Source organism: Psammomys obesus, unplaced genomic scaffold (genome assembly GCF_907164565.1).
Source record: "Psammomys obesus unplaced genomic scaffold, mPsaObe1.curated_primary_1811, whole genome shotgun sequence".
NCBI lineage: Eukaryota > Metazoa > Chordata > Mammalia > Rodentia > Muridae > Psammomys > Psammomys obesus.
The window spans coordinates 4,696,904-4,720,614 of NW_026592732.1; the positions used below are offsets into that span (position 1 = coordinate 4,696,904).

At 38.2% G+C, this 23,711-nt stretch overlaps 1 protein-coding gene across 2 annotated transcripts in view; it reads right to left on the reverse strand.

Moving 5' to 3' along the window:
• Positions 1-23,711, reverse strand: part of Dync2h1 (dynein cytoplasmic 2 heavy chain 1) — a 204,942-nt gene that overhangs the window by 34,986 nt on the left and 146,245 nt on the right. For both annotated transcript variants that reach the window (XM_055615497.1, XM_055615496.1), the window contains 7 exons: positions 20,362-20,522; positions 11,900-12,025; positions 9,239-9,349; positions 8,009-8,164; positions 6,432-6,507; positions 2,552-2,760; positions 1,060-1,164 (listed from right to left, as the gene is read on the reverse strand). In XM_055615497.1, coding sequence (XP_055471472.1) covers positions 1,060-1,164; positions 2,552-2,760; positions 6,432-6,507; positions 8,009-8,164; positions 9,239-9,349; positions 11,900-12,025; positions 20,362-20,522 — 944 coding nt within the window. The remainder of the gene's footprint in view (positions 1-1,059; positions 1,165-2,551; positions 2,761-6,431; positions 6,508-8,008; positions 8,165-9,238; positions 9,350-11,899; positions 12,026-20,361; positions 20,523-23,711) is intronic.

Below are 23,711 nucleotides of genomic sequence, written 5' to 3' on the forward strand. Positions count from 1 at the left end.
AATGGATAAAGAAATTATGGTACCTTTATACATGGAATACTACTCAGCAATTAAAAACAAGGAAATCATGAATTTTGCAGGCAAATGGTGGGAGCTATAAAAAAAAAATCATCCTGAGGGAGATATCCCAGGAGCAGAAAGAGACACATAGTATATACTCACTTATAAGTGGGTACTAGATCTATAAGATAGGATAAACATACTGAAATATGTACACCTAAAGAAGATAAACAACAAAGAGGACCAGGGTAAGATGATCAATCCTTATCTAGAAAGATAAAGGGGATGGACATTGGAAGTAGGAGAAAACAAGTTACAGAACAGAAGGCACCTGAAAGAAGATGCTAAGACCTATAACCATGCCTTCGGCAGAGTGTAGGGAATCATATGAAGGAAGGAGGAATTAGTATAACCTAGAGGGGACAGGGAGCCCTACAAGGTCCAAATATATCTGGGTACAGAGGTCTTCTCTGAGAGTGTTTATCCAACCAAGGACCATGCATGGATATAACCTACAACCCCTGCTCAGACATAGCCCATGGTAGCTCAGTATCCAAGTGGGTTCCCTAGTAAAGGGGACAGGAATTGTTTCTGACATGAACTCAGTGTCTGACTCATTGAGCTTCCTCTCCCCTGCTCCCCACCCCTGAGGGAGAAGCAGCCTTGCCAGGCCACAGATAAAGACATTGCAACCATCCTGAAAATACCTGATAAGCTAGGGCAAGAGGGAAGGAGAGGAGGACACCCCTCTTGGTGGACTCGAAAGGGGGCAGGGAGGAGATGAGGGAGGGTGGGGAGATTGGGAGGGAAAGAAGGAGAGGGCTACAGCTGGGATACAAATGAATGTATAAAATTATTTAAAAATAAAAATATATTTAAAAAACCAAAATAAATAAATAAATAAACAAAGTGTTCAAAGGACAAAAAAAAAAAAAAAAAAAAAAAAAAGGTGGAGTGTTTTGTATTAAATGAAACAAAAACTTGTAACATTCTACATAATGAAACTGCGCTGTTTCCTCTAGGCTCAATGTTTGCTAAAAGCCATCCGTTCCCTCTCACCTGAGAACTGGTCATGCGCTGAGAAGAGCGAGCAATGTTGGCAGGCAGACCAAAGAAGCTGGGCTTATCATCCTCTGGGAGCTTCTCGATGACAGCGCGATAGTCCTGCAGGTGAAGAATAAACTGCTCATCACCAAAGACCACAGAACGCACCAACAATGGACACTGCACAAACTACTAAATAGGTGCTTACATTTTATATTTGCTAGATATTTTCTGATTTCTATCGGTGTTTTCCTGATCATCTATAGGACGTATTTCTGTGAATATTCTGTGCATTAACTACTCGATGCTGGTTTTTCTTGTTCTAACTCCTCACAGATGGAGAGCCTTTCAATGGATTCACAGCACGTACCAGTGTTCTGCCTACTGTGTGAAAGATGCTCTGTAGATGTGTTTAGGGAGTCATCATTTCCTACAGCATGCCACAAGCAGAGTTCAGCTCTTACATGTCTGAATAATCACTGCTTGTTTTATTTTAAAAATGTAACCTTAAATTTAAAAAAATGATCAATTACAAAAAAATACAACCTTAGAGAAACTCTGTAACCTATAAGCACAATCTGGTATTGTACTAGTGCATGCCAAGTGAATGTGTCATCACAGTTCACCCACACTCCTGTCTTCTGTGACCTATGAAGTTTGTTGACACACATTGATAACCCCAGAATTTCATGCTAAGGATCATTCTGAGAACTGTATAAATTTCTCCACCATAAGCATAACACTTATCTACCCCTAATTTTAGATGAAAACTCAAGAGCAGATCAGGAAGAAATGTCTTTACTTTGGTGTAAAGTTGGGCATCTTGCTCGTAGAGGTAAACTATGCTAAGGTATTCTATACAAGCACACACACATATGCATCTACTGAACGAGGGTGGATTTCTTTTCAATTCTGTCTCATCCTTGGCAGTGACCCCTGAAGAGGAGGGCAATGCACACTGCTGAGTGGATATGTAAATGAAGGACAAAAAGCTCAAGTGGAATTGCCACTAACAACAGAAGAAATGACTTTAACATTGCTTTTTAAGCTTTTTTTTTTTTCAAATGAAGAATATTAAAAAAAATATTTGGGTGAGGCAAAATACCACAAAAAATGAGAGTGCTATATAATCAAACACATATGCTTATCCTGTAATTCACGAAGAAGTATCACAGTATTTCCTATAATAAAAAGGAAGGAGGCCTTTATACAAACAGAAGCTTATGGTAAAGCAGCCACAGTTGATTTCTATGGGCGATATTTATCCTGTGACTTTCCCTTGGCTCCCCCATCCCCAGATTTGCCAACATAACAGTTTACAGTCACCATGACCAACTGACCTCCAATCAACACCCAAGTTTTTACTGATGCAAGTTCTATGGAGCAGGCTACGTATTGCCCAGACAAAGAATCTGTGCTGCAACTATCTGTATACCTGGAGAATTGAGCATGCGATGCATGTGCTTGCTGGGGTAAACATTGCATGTAAAATATTACTTTTACCCACCAAAATACTGCAGGAGTTTGGGAGAGATATGGAATATGGAAAGACGGTTTTCTTGTTCCTTTGGTTTAGTACACCAGTTACTGAAGAATTAAAGAACTGCTTCAAGTAAGACTGAAGAACTCGAAGGTCAAAGTAGTTATCTACGCGTCCTCCATAAATAGCATTTTCAAGTAAGCCATGCACAAATTCCCATTGTACATCTTTGGTACCTATGAGTAAAACAGATTGTTTTATTAATTTTGCTTTGAAAAAGATTTTCTTTATTCTTCAGAATTTCAAATAGGTATATAATAAAATATATCTTCCTTATTTTCTTCCCACTGTAACCCAACATGTCCCTGCCCCAATTTTTGTATTTTCTCTCTTCTGGTAAACGACTAAGTCCAGTTGTGCTAAATTTGTGCTGTATAGGGCGAGCCATTCGCTAGAACAATGGAATCAAAGAAATGGCCACATCCTCCAAGAAAGAAAAATGTTTCCTTTCCTAAGCAAGTGCCAATAGCTCCACACTAAGGCATGAGGCCTGTAGATCATTTACTCTGTCCATGCTGGAATTCCTTCTGGCTTATTCTTGTGTGGGCAACAAAAGCTGCTATGAGTTCATGAGCACAGGAAGCATGTCATGTCCAGAAGACAGCCCTTCCTGGAACCCCTTCCCATCCTCTGGCTCCTACCTACCTTTTAACTTCACTTTAAAAATGTAAAAAGATATGATTTTTAATCAGTAGTAAACAGCAACACAGTAAATATAACTTAATGATTTATTTAAATGACCATTAAGTATTTAGTGAAGACTTCCTTTCCATTGAGTTTATACTTATCAACTCGATCATGGTGTTATGAATCTGCCAGCTGAGATCTAAGAGTTTGGGTCACCAGAATGAGGAAATTGTGGACTCCTACAAATCTGAATTGTAGACGGAGCATTCTGAATATAGCATCTTTCAGTTTTCTAACTGCATAGCAATGCCTAATTAGTTTGGAACCCCTTAGAAGGAAGTGTTCCAAACATAACTCTATCCAGAACAGGTGTCCAATGCATATTGTTATTAAGCAAATACATAAACATGGAGCACACTGCAATCCGTGCTTGGTGAAACAAGTGGCTCACAAGCTAATTTGATTAAGTAGGAAAACTTCAGCACATCTTCACACAGTAGTTTTCTGCATGCTACCATCTACAATCAACTCCACCTGCTATTCTAGGAAAAGTGAGATGCAGCACGGGGCAAGTGGGTGCGGATGACTTGCAGAGCTCATGGGCAGCATGTCCATTCATCATTCCACAAACATAGACATGAGCACACAGGAAGCTGTTCTCTACAACACTACTGAACCATGCAGCAGAAACATATTGTAATCATGGCAGCACTGATATTAAGACCGAATGAGGAAGTCTCAGTTCCTCAGTAAAAATAATAAACACGGGCCTATGTTCAAAAAGCCTGTTAACTTCATTAGCATTGCTGGTTTGTTATTACTGTTCATTTGATACACTCATATCTTTCTATTTACTATTGCTATTTCACCACTATGAATCTCAGAGACAGTCACAGGAACTTATAGCAATGTTGCTCTAAGCCTTGAGACATGTGATTTACGTTGCCCTTTAAAGTTAGGCTACCCACGTAGTAAAGAGAAATTGTCCCCAGCTAAACCTTACTATCAACAGTGACTAAAAAGCAGGAGACTCTTCCCCATGACCCAATTTCCCGCCCTACCTTCATATTCACCAACTGGTGCAGTCATAAGGACAAGCATTGCTAGATTAGTCAGGTAACAAAGAATGCGTAGACAAGAGCTACGTTCAATAGTACAAGACCTAGATTGGAGACATGTTATACTTTAAAAACCTTGTTTTTCATTTACACTTTTTCTCCAAACAAAGTTTTCTGTTCAAGATTATTAGAAATTATGAGAAAAGACAGACAACAGCTGTTGCTGCCTTCATTCTGCACAGTGTTAAAGGGTAGCTGTTCCATGTGGTGCTCTTAGCCTAGGCATCCATCCTCATCCCTTGCTAAAAACAAGTTGCAGAACAATTTCTAATGCCTATGCCAGACCCATGACAGATGTTCACATGTAGGTAATAAACAAGGGAAGACATTGTTTCCCATGGACTGCATCGCAGATTACAATGTAGTAAAAGATGGAAACCAGTAACACAACAAATGCACAAAATGTTCTCTCTTACTTCCCAGTGCACACATTCTTATTCACTATTGTGTAAATAAGCAGAAGCATACTGAGAAGTTCTAGTGTGTAGGCACTTTTTTAAAAACTCTGTTTTATTTGGGGCTCCTTATGCCTCTGCCTCCCTTCTCTACCCCTGGTAATGCATTCCAACACCCCAACATTAGGTAGGAGGGAAAGGTCAGTGGGAAGAGGGGGCGGAGTTCTCTTTAGTTACTTCTGGCTGATTAGGGTCATCCATCAGGTTGTTTGGGGCAATACCAATCTCAGTTGTCAGGATACCTAGCAGTCCAGTAAAGCAGTAACAGCAAACAGTAAACAGCATGCACTGCATTAGCCTTCTTACTCCTCTGACCTTCTCCTCAAAGCCTCTCTCTCAAAGCATCCTCTCTTCACTTTGTATTTATACCCTCTCAGAATTAACTAACTGCAGCTGGCAAAGACCACACCCCTCTCTGAAGTGTGGATAAACTAAAAAGCAGTTCCATATCCCACACTTGGGATTAAAAAGAAAATCTTTTGGTTATGTTTACATAACCAAAACTTCCCTACATTAGTGTCTTAGAACAATAAGGCAAAAAGGAGAGTAACCAAAAAGATCCTTCAAATGTACTGCCAAGAAAAGGCTTCTATGGAGAAGAAAGTTCTAAGCTGAGGGGAATGACAGAAGGAAGATATAATGACTGCAGAGAAGAGCCTTTCAGGGAAAAGCAGTAACCATGAAAACCTATTGGGTGAAACACGTCTAGCTGTGTGAGGACAGGAAGCCCAAGAGTGGGTACATCCTTAAGGACAGAAGCCTTGGCTTACCATGCAGATGGACTGTGGCATACTGTGACAGAGCATGTTGCAGAAGGGAGAAAGCAAAGAAGACTAGAAAAGAAGTCATACATGTGCTAAGGCTGAAAGGCTGATAAACAGAATGACAGGGTAATGGAAAGAAAATAAAAACAAACAACACCACAAAAAACCTGCCAAAGTACAGCATATCTGAGAAAAAAAATAAAAGAGTTAGAGATTTATAGACTTGTAGCTATAAATAGGGGAATTTGGTGTAGAGCACCTGGCTAGGATAGCAAGGCTGATGGAATGTGGGGACAGGATTTATGAATTGTGGTTGGGGCACTCAGTTTAGATTTCAATCAACCTAAGCTGCTTTCTGATCCACGGTGTGTCTACGTTCTAACGTCCCTTGTCTCAGCAATGCACAATAGAATCAGGAATTGGATTACTACTGGCTTCAAGGAAACCAATAGCTAAATGGCCCAATGGGATGAAGTCATGGGTTTCATTCCTGAATTTCTTCAGCAGACTTATTTAGGAATTCCAATAGGACGCTACAAATTCTTAGTGCTAGTGCTACAGTACTGTGGTCCAAAATATTAATTACTTAGTAAGAGAGTGGAACAATTCAGTTGAAGTCTGAAAATGTGTAGGCCACACAACGAACACAAGATGTTTCTAGATTTGTTTCCTGAAAGCTACAGGTAAATCAGAATTCTTACACATTATATAAAAATCACTGACCACAGTAGACAACCCAAGAACCTTCAGATAACAGAGGCATAGCAATCAGGAAATTAAAAGTTCAAATACCAAGCAAAATCCAAAATATGTAATTGGAATTAAGCCACTGATATAAAAACCATATAATGAAGAGCAATGCAAGTCCAGTTTGGTTGCTTACCATCAAAGAGCCTGTCAATGATGTTGTATCCAGCCCGAAGGTCTGATAAAGAAAATTCATAAAACTTGGTCCAACCCTATTAAAATAAATTTAAGACACAGTAAAATCAAAGGCATACATCTATGCATCACTGATCTTAAAAATTTAAGAAAAACATTCACTATATACTAAAAGTAGAATCTTCAGAAAACAATATATCATATATTTAAAGCATTATTTTTAAAAGTCTACTGACCTAAGAAACATGAAAATGACTTTGTAATTACACTTCAGTTGCTATCACTAATATATGCAGCAGTAGAGTCAGAGTACAAATTGATACAGTACATTTCTTAATCTATGTATCATATGCACATTAACATAGTTCCTATACCTTTATGTTTTAAAACTATACATTTTTCCCTACAAACATGAAAACAGAAACAGTGCTAAAAAAAAGGCCTAAAAGCATATGTTGTTTCTGTACATTCATTTGTATTATATACTCGAAGAGTTACCTAACAGCTATGCTTATGTAAAAACATTCCTAAAACAGAAATAATGTGAAATACAAAAGTAATTTCTATGGTGTTTTCATAAACTATACTAATTACATAATAAAGCAAGTTCAAACTAAAAATTTTAAAACTTCGATAGTGTTGATATTTAGGAATGTATCAGTATTGATTAACCACATTAAAATATGTCTTAAATGTTCATTGCAGATTAGATTCCAAGCATATATACATAAACCTGAACATTAATCTGTTTCCATGTAGCTTCCAGGCTACTCAAATACATGTAAAGCACATCTATATAAGTTTTATGGTAAGAAATAAGCGTGCTACATGTATGAGAAAGACCTGACCCAATACAGGGGATAAGGACACTCAACCCACGGGAAAAGATGATGGATAGAAACAAATATATTTGAAAACTTCTGGAAGATAGTAACATGTTTGAACTATATTACAATGAAAGTGGAAATACCAAAGAAGAATGATATAGAATGGTTTTGAAGTCTGCAAAATATATGGAGCTCTGAAAGAACAACAAGCTGGGAAAGGATTTTCATGTGATCAGGAAACAAAATCATAATACTTTAATCAAGCTCCCTACCAACTCAAGGCTACACACACTGGAATTATGTTTTGAGCTAGAGAAGTACCTGGTAATGAGTTGAGGAGAAAAGTGAGCAGAGAATATATCAAGAGTAATTCATAGAACACTAACTTGAGAAAGCAGAGCAATGTCAAGGTTTTTTAATAAGGCTATCCTGAAGAAAACAGGTATAAAGGTTTGATTTTTGAAGTCTGAGGTATCTGCTAAGGTATAAACCACGACAAAGAGTGGCATCTGATGCTCACTGAGTACTGCTATTGGTCACAGGCTGGCCTTCACACACTAACTCAATGGTATATAAAGCAGATGGACATACATTATACAGTACAGAAGACTAACAGAAAAACACTAAATTAAAAACGAACTTATGAGTCATAATCCAAATCGTGACATAACTGTACCTTTAAATACTAAATTATAAAAATATCTTAATAAATGTTAAGCTTATGTTATTTCATAACAGGTTCATAAATTACCTGTGGAATATAATTTCTTCTTTCTTGACAGGCAGCATGAAACCAGGCTAAGCTAAAAAGAGCATGAGCTCGGTGTAGGTTATCATTTTTGCTAATTTGCTCAGGAGTCCAAGACTCGTAAGTACGCATCAAATTCTTCTTCAAACCTGGAGGTGACTAAGAGAATAGAGTATGAACAGATATCCTATTGCTTAGAACATTCCAAATACAGTCAATCTGCATCAGCACACTTTCTTCTTAATGAAGAAAGTTCTTTTCCAAAGCCCAATATAATTTTGTTACTGCAAAGTATACAAATATAAAACTAGCCTTAAACCTTGTACCAAATAGTTCATGTTATTTGTTAATCCATAGAATTTTCAAATTAAGTAAATCTATTTTACCAAATGTATTTCAAACAACCAAGTAAATTTCACATAAACATTAAAAATTTCTTGTTTATCAAACTAAATTGCCATTTGCAATACTAGTGTGATGCTGAATGCTAACAGGAGAAAGGAAGGGTACAAAATGAGTGCAAAACCTTTTTTAGTGGTTTTTAAACCATTATTTTCAACCTATTATGATGACTCAGAAATTATAGATTATCCTTTAAAATACACACAATTTCACATAAGAAGCATATGGTGGATCTTCCTGTGACTGGAGTTTGGGGGACATATGGATAGCTAAATGTGGTCGTAGATCTCTACAACAAATAAACCAGGTGAAGGGAGTAGGGAAAAGGAAACACCTTAGGTATTTCTCCAGAGAAAATACATAAACATTCAACAAGCACAAGGCAATGTAAATACCGCTAGCCATCATAGAAATCCAGATCAAACTCTTGAGGATTTATCTCCACTAACATGGATCAGGATGAGCACCACGGAGGCATTAACCGCAGATGCTAGCAGTAACGCAGAGAACCTGAGCATTATTACTAGTGAGAATACCATCACTCTGAAAGCACTGTGAAACAGCACAAAGGATCTTCAGGAAAGTTATGAACAGAATTACCAGGAGATCCAGAAAATGGTTAAAATGGTAAAATTTGCATTGTGGAGTGTTTTTTTTTCTATTTTTGGAAATATTAAATATTAAAACTTTTCTATTATATAATTTATACCTCATATAAGTAGTAAAGGGAAGTTTTTATAGTTTTGAATAATAGTTTTTCTATAACATTAGAAGGCAATGTATAGATTATCACTTTTTATACCTAAGAATGGAATTTTTGAATCATCTTACCTCATATGTTATCTTCAAACTTGATTGGAGTAAAATGGGGGTAAAGTTGGGATGAACTTCTGCAGTGAGCCACAGACGAAAGGATTCTTTAGGTTGAAGAGTGTTCAATTCCTTTTTACAAACCCACAAAAAGATATTTCAACACACACACAGACACAGACATTTCCCTTTGTCATACAATAAGCACAAAGTCAACCTCAGCTATAAGTACGAAGCCTAAGCTACCAGCTAAACATTGTCTTTATTTCCATTTCACAGGTATGCAACGCTATCAGTGCCCGACAAAGTCAACTTTAATGGCGTCATACAAGTTCACCTGCCCTAGCCCTACCTTCACACTGCATGCTCGAATCATGTACTCAATCATTCTTCCTTTCTGGGAAGGGTACCAGGAAGTTACCTCTGGTACTTGGTAACTTCTTGTTTGTCACCAAATAATCTAAGCACCATGTTTGAGGGGATGGTCAGCACACACACACTCGTCAGCCAGCAGCTCTGTGCACTGAGGCGATCTCAGGTGGAAATGCTGCACACAACCAGCCTCCACACAAAGCTTGGCTTCCCCTCATACTCAACAAGTGCCCACTACTGGACTGAACAAGTTACAGGACAGTCTGTCCTACAGAATGAGAGCCTGTCAAAAATAAAGCAAACAAACAAACAAACAAACAAATAAAAAAAACCTCGATTGCTCTAAAAAGTACTGAAAGCTAAAAACAAAAAAAATTAATACAATCTTTGCCCAAGTCTAACATTCATTATCAGTGTCATGTAAAATGTAAAGTCAAGAAGAGATAAAATAGCAACAGCACTGACATAAGAACATTGTTCTTGCTAAAATTTAAAATTGGTGCAATGCATTTACACCTCACACTTGTAAAAATGTAAACTTTATACAGAATTTTACATATCTACAAATTTAAAGAGAAATGGTACATTTGTGATTTGGCTGCATTTACAGTATTCTTATAAATTTTGAGACAAACATCTTAAGAGGAAATAAAAGAAATAAAAATTTGTTTTTCAATTTTTGGAATATCATCTACTCTATAAGTTTCAAAAAGTTCTAGTTAAGATTTGCTTCCCAAAGCATTAACTACAACTGTGCTGATTCTGTCTCTCTCAGTCACCTTTTTAGAACAGAAATCATGACTTTCCTGGTCCTCATACCCATGTGAGTGTTAGATCTGAATCATGTATTTTTATATACTAGTGGTTTTTATGGAAACTATTATGTGACTATTTACACAGCTTCTGATTCCAAATCTATGACTTCTATGGATTATAAGTAACAGAATGAGAAGTTCCTCACCTCTCACTGGCTGATTCACAGGTGTATCAAGAACTTGTGCAGCACCACGGGGAGGTGGCACCAGGCGCTGTAACTGCCAGCTTATTAGGACTGTACACCTGAACACGAGTCTACTTGTGCTGCTAAAGCTATCCATGGTATGTCTTCTCTATCTACAGTTAGCCTCACTGTACTCAGCCTTCAGGGACATCTCTGTTTGCAGTTATCTCCCCAAGACCAGACCATCTTTCTTAACTGAATAAACAGACTTTTAACTGAGTTTTCATTTAAAACATATCAACCAACTAGCTCTGTCTTAAGATAATTTTCCTCCTGGGAGTTAACATTTTAACTTCCTTAGCTTACATTTCCTTCAGTTTACATTTTAGCTCCCTTAAGCACCTAAAAATCTCTGTAATTTCCTGAGCCAGATAACAAAACCACAGAATGAAGTAAAGGTATAAACAGATCTTCTGCAATCCATGACCGCATCTCCTACTTCTCTTCTGTAAAAATTCATTAAGCTCATCTGTCATCTTTTTCAGTTTTTCAAAAATTCTTATTTTTTTCTTCACAATTTATTTATTATATATCCTGATTAAAGCCCCCCTCCCTCAACTCCCCCAGTCCCACCCTCCCTCCCTGTTCTCATCCCCTTTCCCTAGTCCACTAAAAAGGGGAGTTCTCCACTACTGTCATCTGCCCATAAGCTTGTTAGGTCTCATCAGGTCTGTTTGTCAGTCTTAATCAGCAACTACTCAGCTTCCCTCATTCACCCCTTAAAAGGATAGAATTTTGTAGACTTCCTACTAAAAAATAAATTGTTTGATATACACACATTTTTCAAAAAAAAAATGAATAGTCCTACACTTATTTCTCATCAAGTACTAACTTTCCTAAATATAACAACACATGTCATTTGAACACTGATGCAGCTTGAAGATTACTCATTGAAATGTTTCATGTACTTCTGCCACAACCGTCTCAAGCAACATATGGTGGTTTAAATAAAATGGCCCCCATAGGCCCATAGGGAGTGGCACTATTAGGAGGTATGGTCTTGTTGGAGTAGGTGTGGCTTTGTTGAAGCAAATGTGTCACTGGGGGTGGACTTTGAAGTCTCAGATCCTCAAGGCAGGCCCGGTATCTCATTTTCTCTTCCTGCTGCCTGCTCATCCAAATGTGGAACTCTCAGCTCCTTCTCTAACACTATGTGCGCCTGCATGTCACCATGCTGACATGGCCTGCCATGATGACAACAGACTAAACCTCAGAACAGTAAGCCAGACCCTATGAAACGTTTTCTTTATAAGAGGTGCCATGGTCATGGTGTCTCTTCACAGCAATGGAAATAAATCCTAAGACACTACCTTTTCCAGAATAGGAAGCCAAGACACCACGAGATGTAAGTTCTTCAAACAGAGCCAGTCTCCATTGCGGGCACATTCTTTTAGCATCTGAATTGCTAAATCAGCTTGACCTTGACCCATGGCAACCTAGAGACACAAAAACTCCAGTGAATACTATCTGGTAAAACATTTTAATATAACATTGTCAGAGATTAAGGATAATAACTTCTAACCCTCCAGAACTGGATTTAAGAGGACTTTTTTAGTCCCGGTGTGACATGAACTGGTGGGGCAGGATGTCATATGGTTGTGTGGCTACCTCCTCTGAGAAGAAAGAGAAGGGGGAATGGGTAATGAGTTTGGGAGGGGGCTGTGACTGGTATATAAAGTGAATAAATAAATAAATTTGAGAAGAAGTACAAAAAGCAGACAAAACAACAAAATGACTGTACCAGAAAAGAAATTATGCTCAGCACATAAAAAGGTGCTAAAACACTAATGAACTAAACTATATTTATCGGAAACATACAATAAACCATGAAATTATAAAAAAGGTTAAAAAATGAATACCAAGAGTTAATCACCTTTTCCAGAAAGATGTGTAGTTTTATCATCCTGTCAAAGTCACCAATCACAGGTACAGCCTGTGGAAAGGGCTCCTGACTATATCACACATACATGCATGCTGTACTAATGAATATGCTATCTATTCACAAGAGACTGCATGGAAAGCCCAGGGATTGTCATTGAAACCCTACAGCTAATAGGAGCTGCTCTGGTAGAATGCCTACTTTTCCCCTTTATTTTATTTTATTCTCTTTACATTGTTGTAGCCCCATCCTTCCTTCCCTCCCAGTTAATGCTCCCTTTATCTCCATTCCCTTCCTCCCCTTTTCCCATCCACCCCAGCTCATCAAGTTGCATCAAGACTGAGCATGCCTCTTCCCCTGTGGCTTGGCAAAGCAGTCCCACTGGGGGGAAGTTATTGCAAAGCTGGCAAGGATGTCCATGTCCAATGCAGTCTCCACTTCCCTTGCTAAAGGACCCATTTGAACCCTAAGCTGCCCATCTAGTACATCTTTGTAAGGGGCCTAGGTCCAGTTCATACACAGTCCTTGGCTGATGCTTCAGTCTCAGCAAACCCCTCTGGCCACTGGTTAATTGGCTCTGTTGATCTTCTTGTGGAGCTCCTGTCATCTCCACTTTTACACAAGACTCCCTATGCATCAACCAATGTTTGGTTGTGAGTCAGCATCTGTTTTGAGGCATAATGGGTAGTCTCTCAGAGGACAGCTCTGTCAGGATCCTGTCTTCTAGCTTAGCAAAGCATCATTCATAGGGTTGGCACTCTCCTATAGGGCGGGTCTTTGATTGGGCCAGGGTTTGGTTGGCCATTCCCTCAATCTCTGCTATCTGCTCTATCTTTATGCCTGTACATCTTGTAGGCAGGGTAAATTTTGAGCCAAAGTTTGTGTGGGTGGGTTGGTGTTCCCCTCCCTCAGCTAGAAGACTAGTCTAGTTACAGGGTGTCTTCCTTAGTCTCTATGGTCTCTGCTACTAGGAGTCTCTGCTTGAGTATCTCTCATATCATCCCAGGAGCCTACCCTGACTTAGGTGTCCAGTTTGTCACAGAGATGTCCTCACCCTCAATTTCTCTATTCTCTACAGCCTTCTGTCCTCTTGCCCTCTCTCTTTCCAGGTCTGATCTCTACCCTCTTAAACTCTCTGCATCCCCTCCCTACCTTATTCCCTCTCTTCAGCTACTACCCCTATCTCTTCTATCTCTGTTTCCAAGTGAGATTTATACATCCTCCCTTGGATCCTCCATGTTACTTATCTTCTTTGGGTCTGTGCCTCTTGGTAAGCTTACCTTGTACTATATGGTTAAAACCTACTTATAAGTGAGTATATACCATGTGTGTCTTTCTGGGCCTGGGTTCCCTCATTCAGGATGATCTTTTCTAGTTTCACCCACTTTCCTGCAAATTTCATGATTTCTTTAATAGTTGAGTAGTATTCCATTGTGAAAATGTGCCATAGTTTCTTTATCTACTCCTCGTTTGAGAGACATCTAGGTTGTTTCCAGATTCTGGATATTATGGATAAAGCTGCTATGAACATAGGTGAGCAAATGTCCTTGTTGTACGGTGGAGCATCTTTTGGGTATATAGCCAGGAGAGGTATAACTGGGTCTTGAGGTAAAGTTATTCCCAATTTTCTGAGAAAGCACCAGGTTGTTTTCCAATGTGGTTGTACAAGTTTACACTCCCACAAGCAATGGAGGAGTGTTCCCCTATCTCCACATCCTTGCCAGCATGTGCTGTCACTTGGGATTTCGATCTTAGCCATTCTGATCAGTGTGAGATGGACTCTCAGAGTCATTTTGATTTGCATTTCCTTGATGACTAAAGAAGTTGAGCATTTCTTTAATGCTTCTCGGCGATTTGAGATTCCTCTGTTAAGAATTCTCTGTTAAGTTCTGTGCCCCATTTTTTAACTTGGTTGTTTTGTTTGTTGGTGTTTAATTTCTTGAGTTCATTATATATTCTGGATATTAGCCCTTTGTAGGATTGGTGAAGATCTTTACCCAATCTGTAGACTGTCTTTTCGTTCTACTGACAGTATCCTTTGCCTTACAGAAACTTTTCAGTTTCAAGAGGTCCCATTTAGTAATTGTTGAGTTGTTGGTGTTTCCAGGAAGTTGTCTCCTGTGCCAATGAGTTCAAGGCTCTTCTCCCACTTTCTCTTCTAATAGATTTAGTGTATCTGGTGTTATTGAGGCCTTTGATGCATTTAGATTTGAGTTTTGTGAAGGGATATAACTATAGATCTATTTGAATTTTTCTCCATGTAGACGTCCAGTTAGACCAGCACCATTTGTGGAAGACGCTGTCTTTTTCCACTGTATGATTTTAACTCCTTTGTCAGAAATCAAATGACCATAGGCATGTGGGTTTATTTCTGGGTCTTTGAATCGATTACACTGAATAACTCATCTATTTCTATACCACTACCACACAGTTATTACTATTGCTCTGTAGAATAGCTTGAAGTCAGGGATGGAGATACCTCCAGAAGGTCTTTTATTGTATAGGATTGTTTTAGCTCTAGGTTTTTTTTGCTTTTCCATATGAAGTTTAGAATTGTTCTTTCATGGACTGTAAAGAGCTGTGTTGGTATTCTGATGGCAATTGCATTGAATATATAGATTCCTTTTAGGAAGAAGGCCATTTTTATTATGTTAATCCTACTGACTCATGAACATCGGAGATCTTTCCATCTTCTGATATCTTCTTCATAGACTTGAAGTTCTTATACAGGTTTTTCACTTGCTTGGCTAGTTACACGGAGATACTTTGTATTTTATTCGTGGCTATTGTGAAGGGTGTAGTATCCCTAATTTCTTTCTCAGCCCATTTGTTGTTTGTTTACAGGAGGGCTACTGTTTTGTTTTTGTTTTTTGTGTTCATCTTGTATCCAACAACTTTGGTAAAGCCATTTGTCAGCTGTAGAAGTTCTCTGATGGAATTTTTGGGGTCATTTATGTGCACTATCATGTCATCTGTGAATAGCAATACTTATTCTTCCTTTCAAGTTTGTACCCTTTTGATCTCCATTAGTTGTCTTATTGCTTTAATTAGAACTTCTAGTACTATACTGAAGAGTTATTGAGACAGTGGGCAACCTTGTCTTCTCCCTGATTTTATTGGAATTGCTTTGAGTTTCCCTCCATTTAGCTTGATATTGGCTATTGGCTTGCTGTGTATAGCCTTTATTACATTTAGGTATGGGCTTTGTATCCCTGACCTCTTTAAGACTTTTATCATGAAGGGGTGTTAGATTTTGTCAAAGGAATTTCCTGCATCCAATGAAATGATCCTTTGATTTTTTTCTAATTTTTTTTATATGGTAGATTATGTTGATGGATTTTTGTATGTTGAACCATCCCTGCATCCCTGGGTTGAAGCCTACTTGATCATGGTGGATGATTTATTTGATGTATTCTTGGATTCAGTTTGTGAGTATTTTTGCATTGATATTCATGAGTGAAATTGGTCTGAAATTCTCTTTCTTAGTTGAGTCTTAGGGTGAGTGTTACTTCAAAGAATAAGTTTGACAATGTTACTTCTGTTTCTATTTTGTGAAATAGTTTGAGGAGTATTGGTATTAGCTCTTCTTTGAATGTCTGGTAGAATTCTGCGCTAACGCCATCTAGACCTGGGCTTTCTTTTTAGTTAGGATGCTTTTTGAGGATGGCTTCTATTTCCTTAAGGGTTATAAGTCTGTTTAAACTGCTTATCTGGTCATGATTTGAGTTTGGTAGGTGAAATCTATTAAGAAAATTATCCATATCCTTTAGATTTTCCAATTTTGTAAAATATAGACTTTTGAAGTAAGACCTAATGATTTTTTTTGATTTTCTCATTGTCTGTTGTTTATCCCCCTTTTGTTTCTGTTTTTGTTAATTTGGATACTCTCCCTCTTCCTTTTAGTTAGTTTGGGTTTTTCTATCTTGTTGATTTTCTCAAAGAACCAGCTTTTGGTTTCATAGATTCTTTTTATTGTTCTGTTTCCAATTTATTGATTTCAGTCCTGAGTTTGATTGTTTCCTGTAGTCTACTCCTTTTTGATGTGTTTGCTTCCTTCTGTTCTAGAGCTTTCAAGTGTGCTACTAAGTTACTAGCATTGGATATTTCCATTGCCTTTTTTGTTTGTTTGTTTGTTAATGAAGGCGCTTAGTATTAGGAACTTTACTCTCAGTACTGCTTTCATTGTGTCCCATAAGTTGTGTATGTTGTCTTCATTTTCACTGAATTCTAGAAAGCCTTTAATTTCTTTATTTTTTCCCTGACCCGGTGGTTGTTGAGGAGAGAGTTGTTTAGTTTCCGTGAGTTTGTAGGTTTTCTGTTGTTTCTGCTGTTGCTGAGTTCCAGTTTTACTGCATGGTAGTCTGAAAAGATGCAGGTAGTTATTTCAATCTTCTTAGGCTTGCTTTGTGACCTAGTATATGGTCAATTTTGGAGAAAGTTCCATGAGGTGCTGAAAAGAAGGTATATTTTCTTGAGCTTGAGTGAAATGTTCTGTAGATATCTGTTAGGTTCATTTGATTCATGGCATTTGTTAGTTTCTTTATTTCCCCATTTAGTTTCTGTCTTGATGACCTGTCCATTGGAGAGAGTGAGGTGATGAAGTATCCCAGTATTAATGTGTGGGGTTCAATGTGTGATTTACGCTTTATTAACTTTTCTTTTACAAATGTGGCTGTCCTTGCATTTGGGACATGGATGTTCAGAATTAAGATGTCACCTTGGTATATTTTTCCTTTGACGAGTATGATGTGTCCTTCCCTATCTCTTTTGATTATTTTTGGTCAAAAGTCTACTTTATTAGATACCAAAATGGCTATTCCAGCTTGTTTCTTGGGTTCATTTGCTTGGAAAACCTTTTTCCATCCCTTTACTGTGAGATAAAGACTATGTTTATTGCTGAGTTGTTTTTCTTGTATGCAGCAGAAAGATGGGTCTTGTTTTTGTATCCATTCTGTTAACCTGTGTCTTTTTATAGGGGAGTTGATGTCATTGATGTTGAAAGATATTAATGACCAATTGTTACTTCCTGTTATTTTGATGTTGGTGGTGGTAGTATTTGTGTGTGTGTATGTGTGTGTGCTTGATTCCCTTCTTTTGGTTTTATTGATGTGGGGCTATTTATTACCTGTGTGTAGTTGGCCTCCTTGGGTTGGAGTTGTTTTTCCAGTATCTTCTATAGTGCTGGATAGGTACTGTTTAAATTTGTTTTTTAATATCTTGTTTTCTACCTCTTTGGTGATTGAAAGTTTTGGTAGTTGGGGCTGATATCTGTGGTCTTTTAGTATCTGTAAAATATCTATCCAGACCCTTCTGGCTTTTACAGTTTCTGATGAGAAGTCAGGTGTAATTCTGATAGGTCTGCCTTTATATGTGAGTTGGGCTTTTTCCCTTGCAGCTTTTAATATTCTCGCTTTCTTCTGTACATTTAGTGTTTTATTTATTATGAGGCAGGGTGATTTTCTTTTCTGGTCCAATCTATTTGGCATTCTTCAAACTTCTTGTATGTTCATAGGCCTCTCATTCTTTAGGTTGGAAAAGTTTTCTTCTATGATTTTGTTGAAAATATTTTCTGGGCCTTAGAGCTAGGAGTCTTCTTCTATTCCTATTATTCTAAGGTTTGGTCTTTTCATAGTGTCCCATATTTCATGGATGTTCTGTATCAGGAGCTTTTTTAACTTAACATTTTCTTTGACTGATGTATCAATTTCTTCAATTGTATTTTATACTCTTGAGCTTCTCTCTTCCATCTCTTATATTGTCGGTGATGCCTGTCTTCTTTGCTAGATTTTCCATCCCCAGGATTACCTCAGATTGTGTTTTCTTATTGCTTCTAGTTCCATTTTTAGGTCTTAAACAATTTTATTCATTTCCTTCTTGATTGTAGTTTCCTGTATTTCTTTAGTTTCTTTAAGGGATTTGTTTAAGTTTCTCACCTGTTTGATTGTATTTTTCTGTGCTAATTTGAGAGCTTTATTTTTCTCCTTTAAGGCTTCTATCATTTTTATAACCTCAGATTTAAAATCTTTTTCTTGCACTTCTGGTGTGATAATAGCTCCAGAGCTTGCTATGGTAGGAGAGTTGGGTTTCTGGTGGTATCATATGGCCCTGGGTTTTGTTGACTGTGTTCTTATGCTGGCCTCCACCCACCTGGTTGACTCTGGTGTTAACTGGGCTGGTGGTCCTCTGCTGAGTTCACTGACTGTGTCCCAGGTAGGCCAGGCAGATGAGAAGCAGGTGGAAACCAAGCTGAATGTCGCTCTGACACCCATAGATCTCCCAGGGTTGGGGGGACAATGGGGCGTGGGTCCTGTGCCCAGCTCGCTTTCCATGGGTTTGGTGTCTGTGACCCAGCTAGGCCAAGCATATGGGGATCAGGCAGAAAAATCATCCAGCTGAATGCTGCTCTTGCATCCCACAGGACCCCTCAGGATGGGGGATAACGAGGCTTGGGTCTTGCACCCAGCTCACCTCCTGTAGCTTCACTGTCTCTGCTAGGTTCATTGTTTGTGACCCAGGCAGCTAGGCAGATGGGGAGCAGGCAGAAAGATCTCCAAGTCAAATTCTGGTCTGGTGCCACATAGGCCTCATTATGATGACTTGGATCCCATGCCTACGTCACCTCTGCTGGGCTCAATGTCTGTGACACAGGTAGGCCAGGCCGATGAGGAGCAGGCAAAAAGATCTCCAAGCCAAACCAGAATTTGTACTTTTTAATGGATATGATGTATTTGAATTTTTACATCATTGCATTCTTTATGAATGATCTTTATTAACATTCAAAAAGCATACAATAAGCTATAAATTCATTTCCAAGTCTGCATCTAAGTTGACTTGAAAGATGATGAGAATGAATAAAACTCATTCCTTAACAAATGGACTCTGCTGTCTGCTTTTGATCACTCCCAATGATGGGGCTGCCTTGCCAGGCCATAGGGAAAGAGGATGTGCTCAGTCCTGATGCAACTTGATATGCTGGGGTGGGCTGGTGGGATGAGCAGGGGAGGGGGGGAGAAAAGAGAAGAAGGGTGGGACCATCAGGAGGGGAGGGAGGAGGCTAAGATCAGGATGTAAAATTAATATATTATAATAAATAATTAATTTAAAGAAGAAAGACAATAGCCAGGTGTGGTGGCGCACATCTTAATCCCAGTGCTCAGGGAGGCAGAGGCAGGCAGATTTTTGAATTTCTGAATTTGAGGCCAGTCTGGTCTGCAAAGGGAGTCTAGGACAGCCAGGGTTATACAGAGAAACCTTGCCTCAATATAAATAAATAAATAAATAAATAAATAAATAAATAAATAAATAAATAAATAAGTAGAGGGATAAATAAATAAATAAATAAATAGCAGTATGCTATTAGATGGAATTTGCTGAAAATATTTTATGCATTTCTTTGATTTTAAGTCATGAGACTTTCAGGAAAAATTACTGCATTTGTTATAAAAACATCTATTTAAAAATTTTAAGGTGACTCTCAAATTTTCATCAAATGTATTCAATTCCTATTGTGCTCTAACAAGTAAACACAATATTTAGTGCCCTACTTCAGGTTATCTTAGAACTTTCAAAATGTCAGCAGTTGTAAACTATTTCTCCCCTCCCTGCCTCCTGCCTCCCTCTTCTCACTGTCCCTTCATACCCACTCACCTGCTTCCCTTTAAAACACACTTGTAATTTCACTGGGTAATCTGGATACTTCAATAGTTTTTTAATCTCAAGCTTATTAATTACATCTGCAAGATTCTTTTTGCTAGACTTGAGTTTTGAATATGGACAGCTTTTGGCTTGCCACACACAATTGTTTTTAAGTTGTCCATTTCATTGTTAGGACCTGGATCTAGTGGGGGAAGAACAGGAAAGACCATACAAAAACTGTGAGCACTTCCTACATACCTGGTGGTAACACTCACTGCTCCTTTCAGCATTAGCAAGTTCTTGAAGTTCCTGAGAAGGGTCAGCTCCCGGAGAAATGATTATCAAAATAGGCTCAATTTCTAGTGTCTCCTTGTATAAACGTTTGAGATTCAGAGGAAGAGGGGACAACTCCTTCAATCCTAAAACAAAAATGAAAGAAGGAAAACCAACATGAATTATAAATTCTATTAAAAATAATTACATGGTGTGCACAAGCCATATTTCCTGCATAAGTGTAGCTACCACCAAAAATCAAGGGAGCCTCCCTGTACAGCAAAGGAGACCATCCCAGAACACCACGAGTGAACACCATCCAGATAGCAATGAATCATTGGGAGGACCACTCCCATGGATACATCTGCAAGACAGCTCCTTTATAGATGGTTCAGCAGAGCCATCACAAGAGGCATTATACCAGTAAGTTTGCTAGAAATGGCTGCATAAACAAGACTTTAAAATGTCACTATTAATGGACAGGTTAATGCAGAAGGGACAAAATTCCACGGGGTTCCAACTCCTAAATGAAGAACTACAGGCAACTACTGACTGCTGGAATTTGCTTGTCTTAGGAATGAGCTCCCTTTCTGGTTGTCCACTGCAGGGTAATCGGCCTTGAAACCAAATACATACAATACAAATAACAAAAATAGACTCAGCAGCTTACATACACACACACACACACACACACACACACACACGTGTATACATGTATGTCTATATGCTTATGTATATGTCTGTATACATATTTATGTATCTGTAAAAACACATGCATGCAAAAATACTATGAAGAAAAAGAAATAATAAAAAAAGAGGCTATGTACCTGAGAGTGGAGGGGACAAAGTAGGGTCTGAAGAAGGAGAGGGCTTGTAGGGGAGAAAAGGAGTAGTAAAAGTGGTATGATTCTATTCTATGAAAATAAGTAGATGATATAAAATAGGGGCTACCTGGTTAAATTATAATCTCATATATTACATTTTTCTCTAAAAGTCGCTTAAATACTAACAACTCTATCTATGAATGCTTGCAAGAATGTGTTCCTTTGTAATTCTTTTCCTGTGAGGTACCCTCAGCTCGTTACAAGGATACAGGTGTATCCTGACGACTACATGTGCTAGCTGAAGAAATACAGAGCTAGAATTAGTATCTCATGATTTCAAATCATCCAAGCAAATGTGATTTCTGTCATGAGATACCTCTCTCATGTGATACCAGTGTAATAAGTCAAAGGGAAGACTCAAAGCACCCTTCATCTGTGAGTGGCCCTAAGATCATCATAGACTCCATGTGTTGTCCATCCACTGTGCTAAGCATTGCACAAAGAAGTCTATTCATCAGCTGTCTAAATCCCCCAAGAACCTTAAATACATAAAAGTCATTTTCTGTGAAGGAAAACTAAGCCTCAAATGAAGGTGAATGTCCTGCTCAAGGGTACCCAGCCACTAAGAGCCAAGAGCATTCAAACTATTCACCTGGGCTTTCTCTTCTCCACAGCCTCTTGCCAGTAATAAGGGCCTATTCCAATAGGGAGTAATTCATTTCCTATTATATGTAAATAGTTTCGTCCACAATGCATTATCTAAAGTTGAAAACGGTCACTTCAATTAAAAGCTTATAATATACTTGTTTGAGCTAATGTGTAAAAGAATATGACATAGAAACATAAAAACAAGAGAGGTTGGTTGGATGTAATGCAGAACAGAATGAACAGATAAACAAGCAGGGTTTCCATATGTCTCCAAAGGAGAAATGAGTGAAGTAGACAAAATAGTCTATAAGACTTGCAGTGAACACCTTAAAATATGAATTCAGTGCTGTCAGTCAGGGCCAAGAGGCACTCATAGGTGTGGCTTGATGCATGATGCACTCTATTCACCCTCCTCTACTCTTTACATCAGCAACCCACAATGACGGGAGAATTTTCAGACAGTTGCTCCTATTACTAAGTGAAGTCTATTCTTAACAGCCACGTAAGATTAATGAACTTAATCTAAAGGCATATTTTAAAAACTTTATGTTTAATTTCAAATTGTTATTAATCATAATTTTGAGAACACAAATGTTTTATACTTGTGGTATAATGTACTAAGAAATCTATTGATTCAGAATGGAGATGTATTTGAGTTGAGACAGAGCTGGCCAAGCATGCATAAAGTCATAGGTCCCATCCCCAGTACCTGTAGTAACACCTGTTTAAACAGGTGCTGTGGTGCATGCTAGCACTAGGAAGGTGGAAACAGGAGGATCCAAAATCAAGGTCATTCTCAACTACATAGTGAGTTCAAGGCCAGCCTGGGCTACATGAGACTATCTGAAAATAAACAAACAAACAAACAAACAAAAAGACAAGAAGAGAGAAGAAACACATCTGTTCAAGACTAATTTCACTTATGTATTCATAAACTCAAATGTTGTAGGACACCTGCATTAAATATACTCTCATTTAATAAAACAAATACAAACTTTAAAATTATGCATGACCTTGACTCATTTCACAACTAAGATCTCCATACTTAAGAAGTAATTCAGTCTATGTAACAGAAGCATGCACAAGGACAAAACAAGCCTGCTGCAGCTGCTGACGTGTGTAAAGACTAGGAGAAGACACCACATCTTTAAAATCTAGATGAGAATTTTAATAGCTTTAAAAAGGAATTGAAGTTATAAAAATGTTGTGGTAAAAGACAGATTGGAGACATTATACCTGCATGATTGGTTGATTAAAGTCCTATACCTGGGCAGGGCAGAAGGGGGTAGGCAGGGCTAAAGTTCCTGGGCTTATGAGGACAGGAGAACCACAGAAAAGACACAGGAAGAGAGGAGGAAGGAGGACACCATGATGAGTTAGTGTGGAGAAGAAATCATGAGGGCTGGGAGGAAGGACTCCAATAATGATGTGAAAAGGCCCAGATGAAGAATACAAGCAAGTATCTTGGATGGAAAGTATCCCGGACAGGAATGATTAAGGCAGTCGGCATTGGATAGGGGCTGGGAGATGAACGGTAAGATGAGGCAGTGTAGGTAGAAATATCTGCCTGGCCCAAGGTGATAAGGCAATTATAAAGCCTAACAGGTGTCTGTGTCTTATTATTTGTGATAGCAGGTTAAATAATACCACTGCAATAATTATAGGGCAAATAATAAATAACAATATTTAGCCCAATGCTCATTTTTTATTTACAACAACACTTAACTAAAGAATGTTTAAAGAAACTGTGGTTGCATTTACACAATAAAATACTACTCAGCTATTAAAAACAAGGACATCATGAAATTTGCAGGCAAATCGATGGAACTAGAAAATATCATGCTGAATGTGGTAACGCAAAAA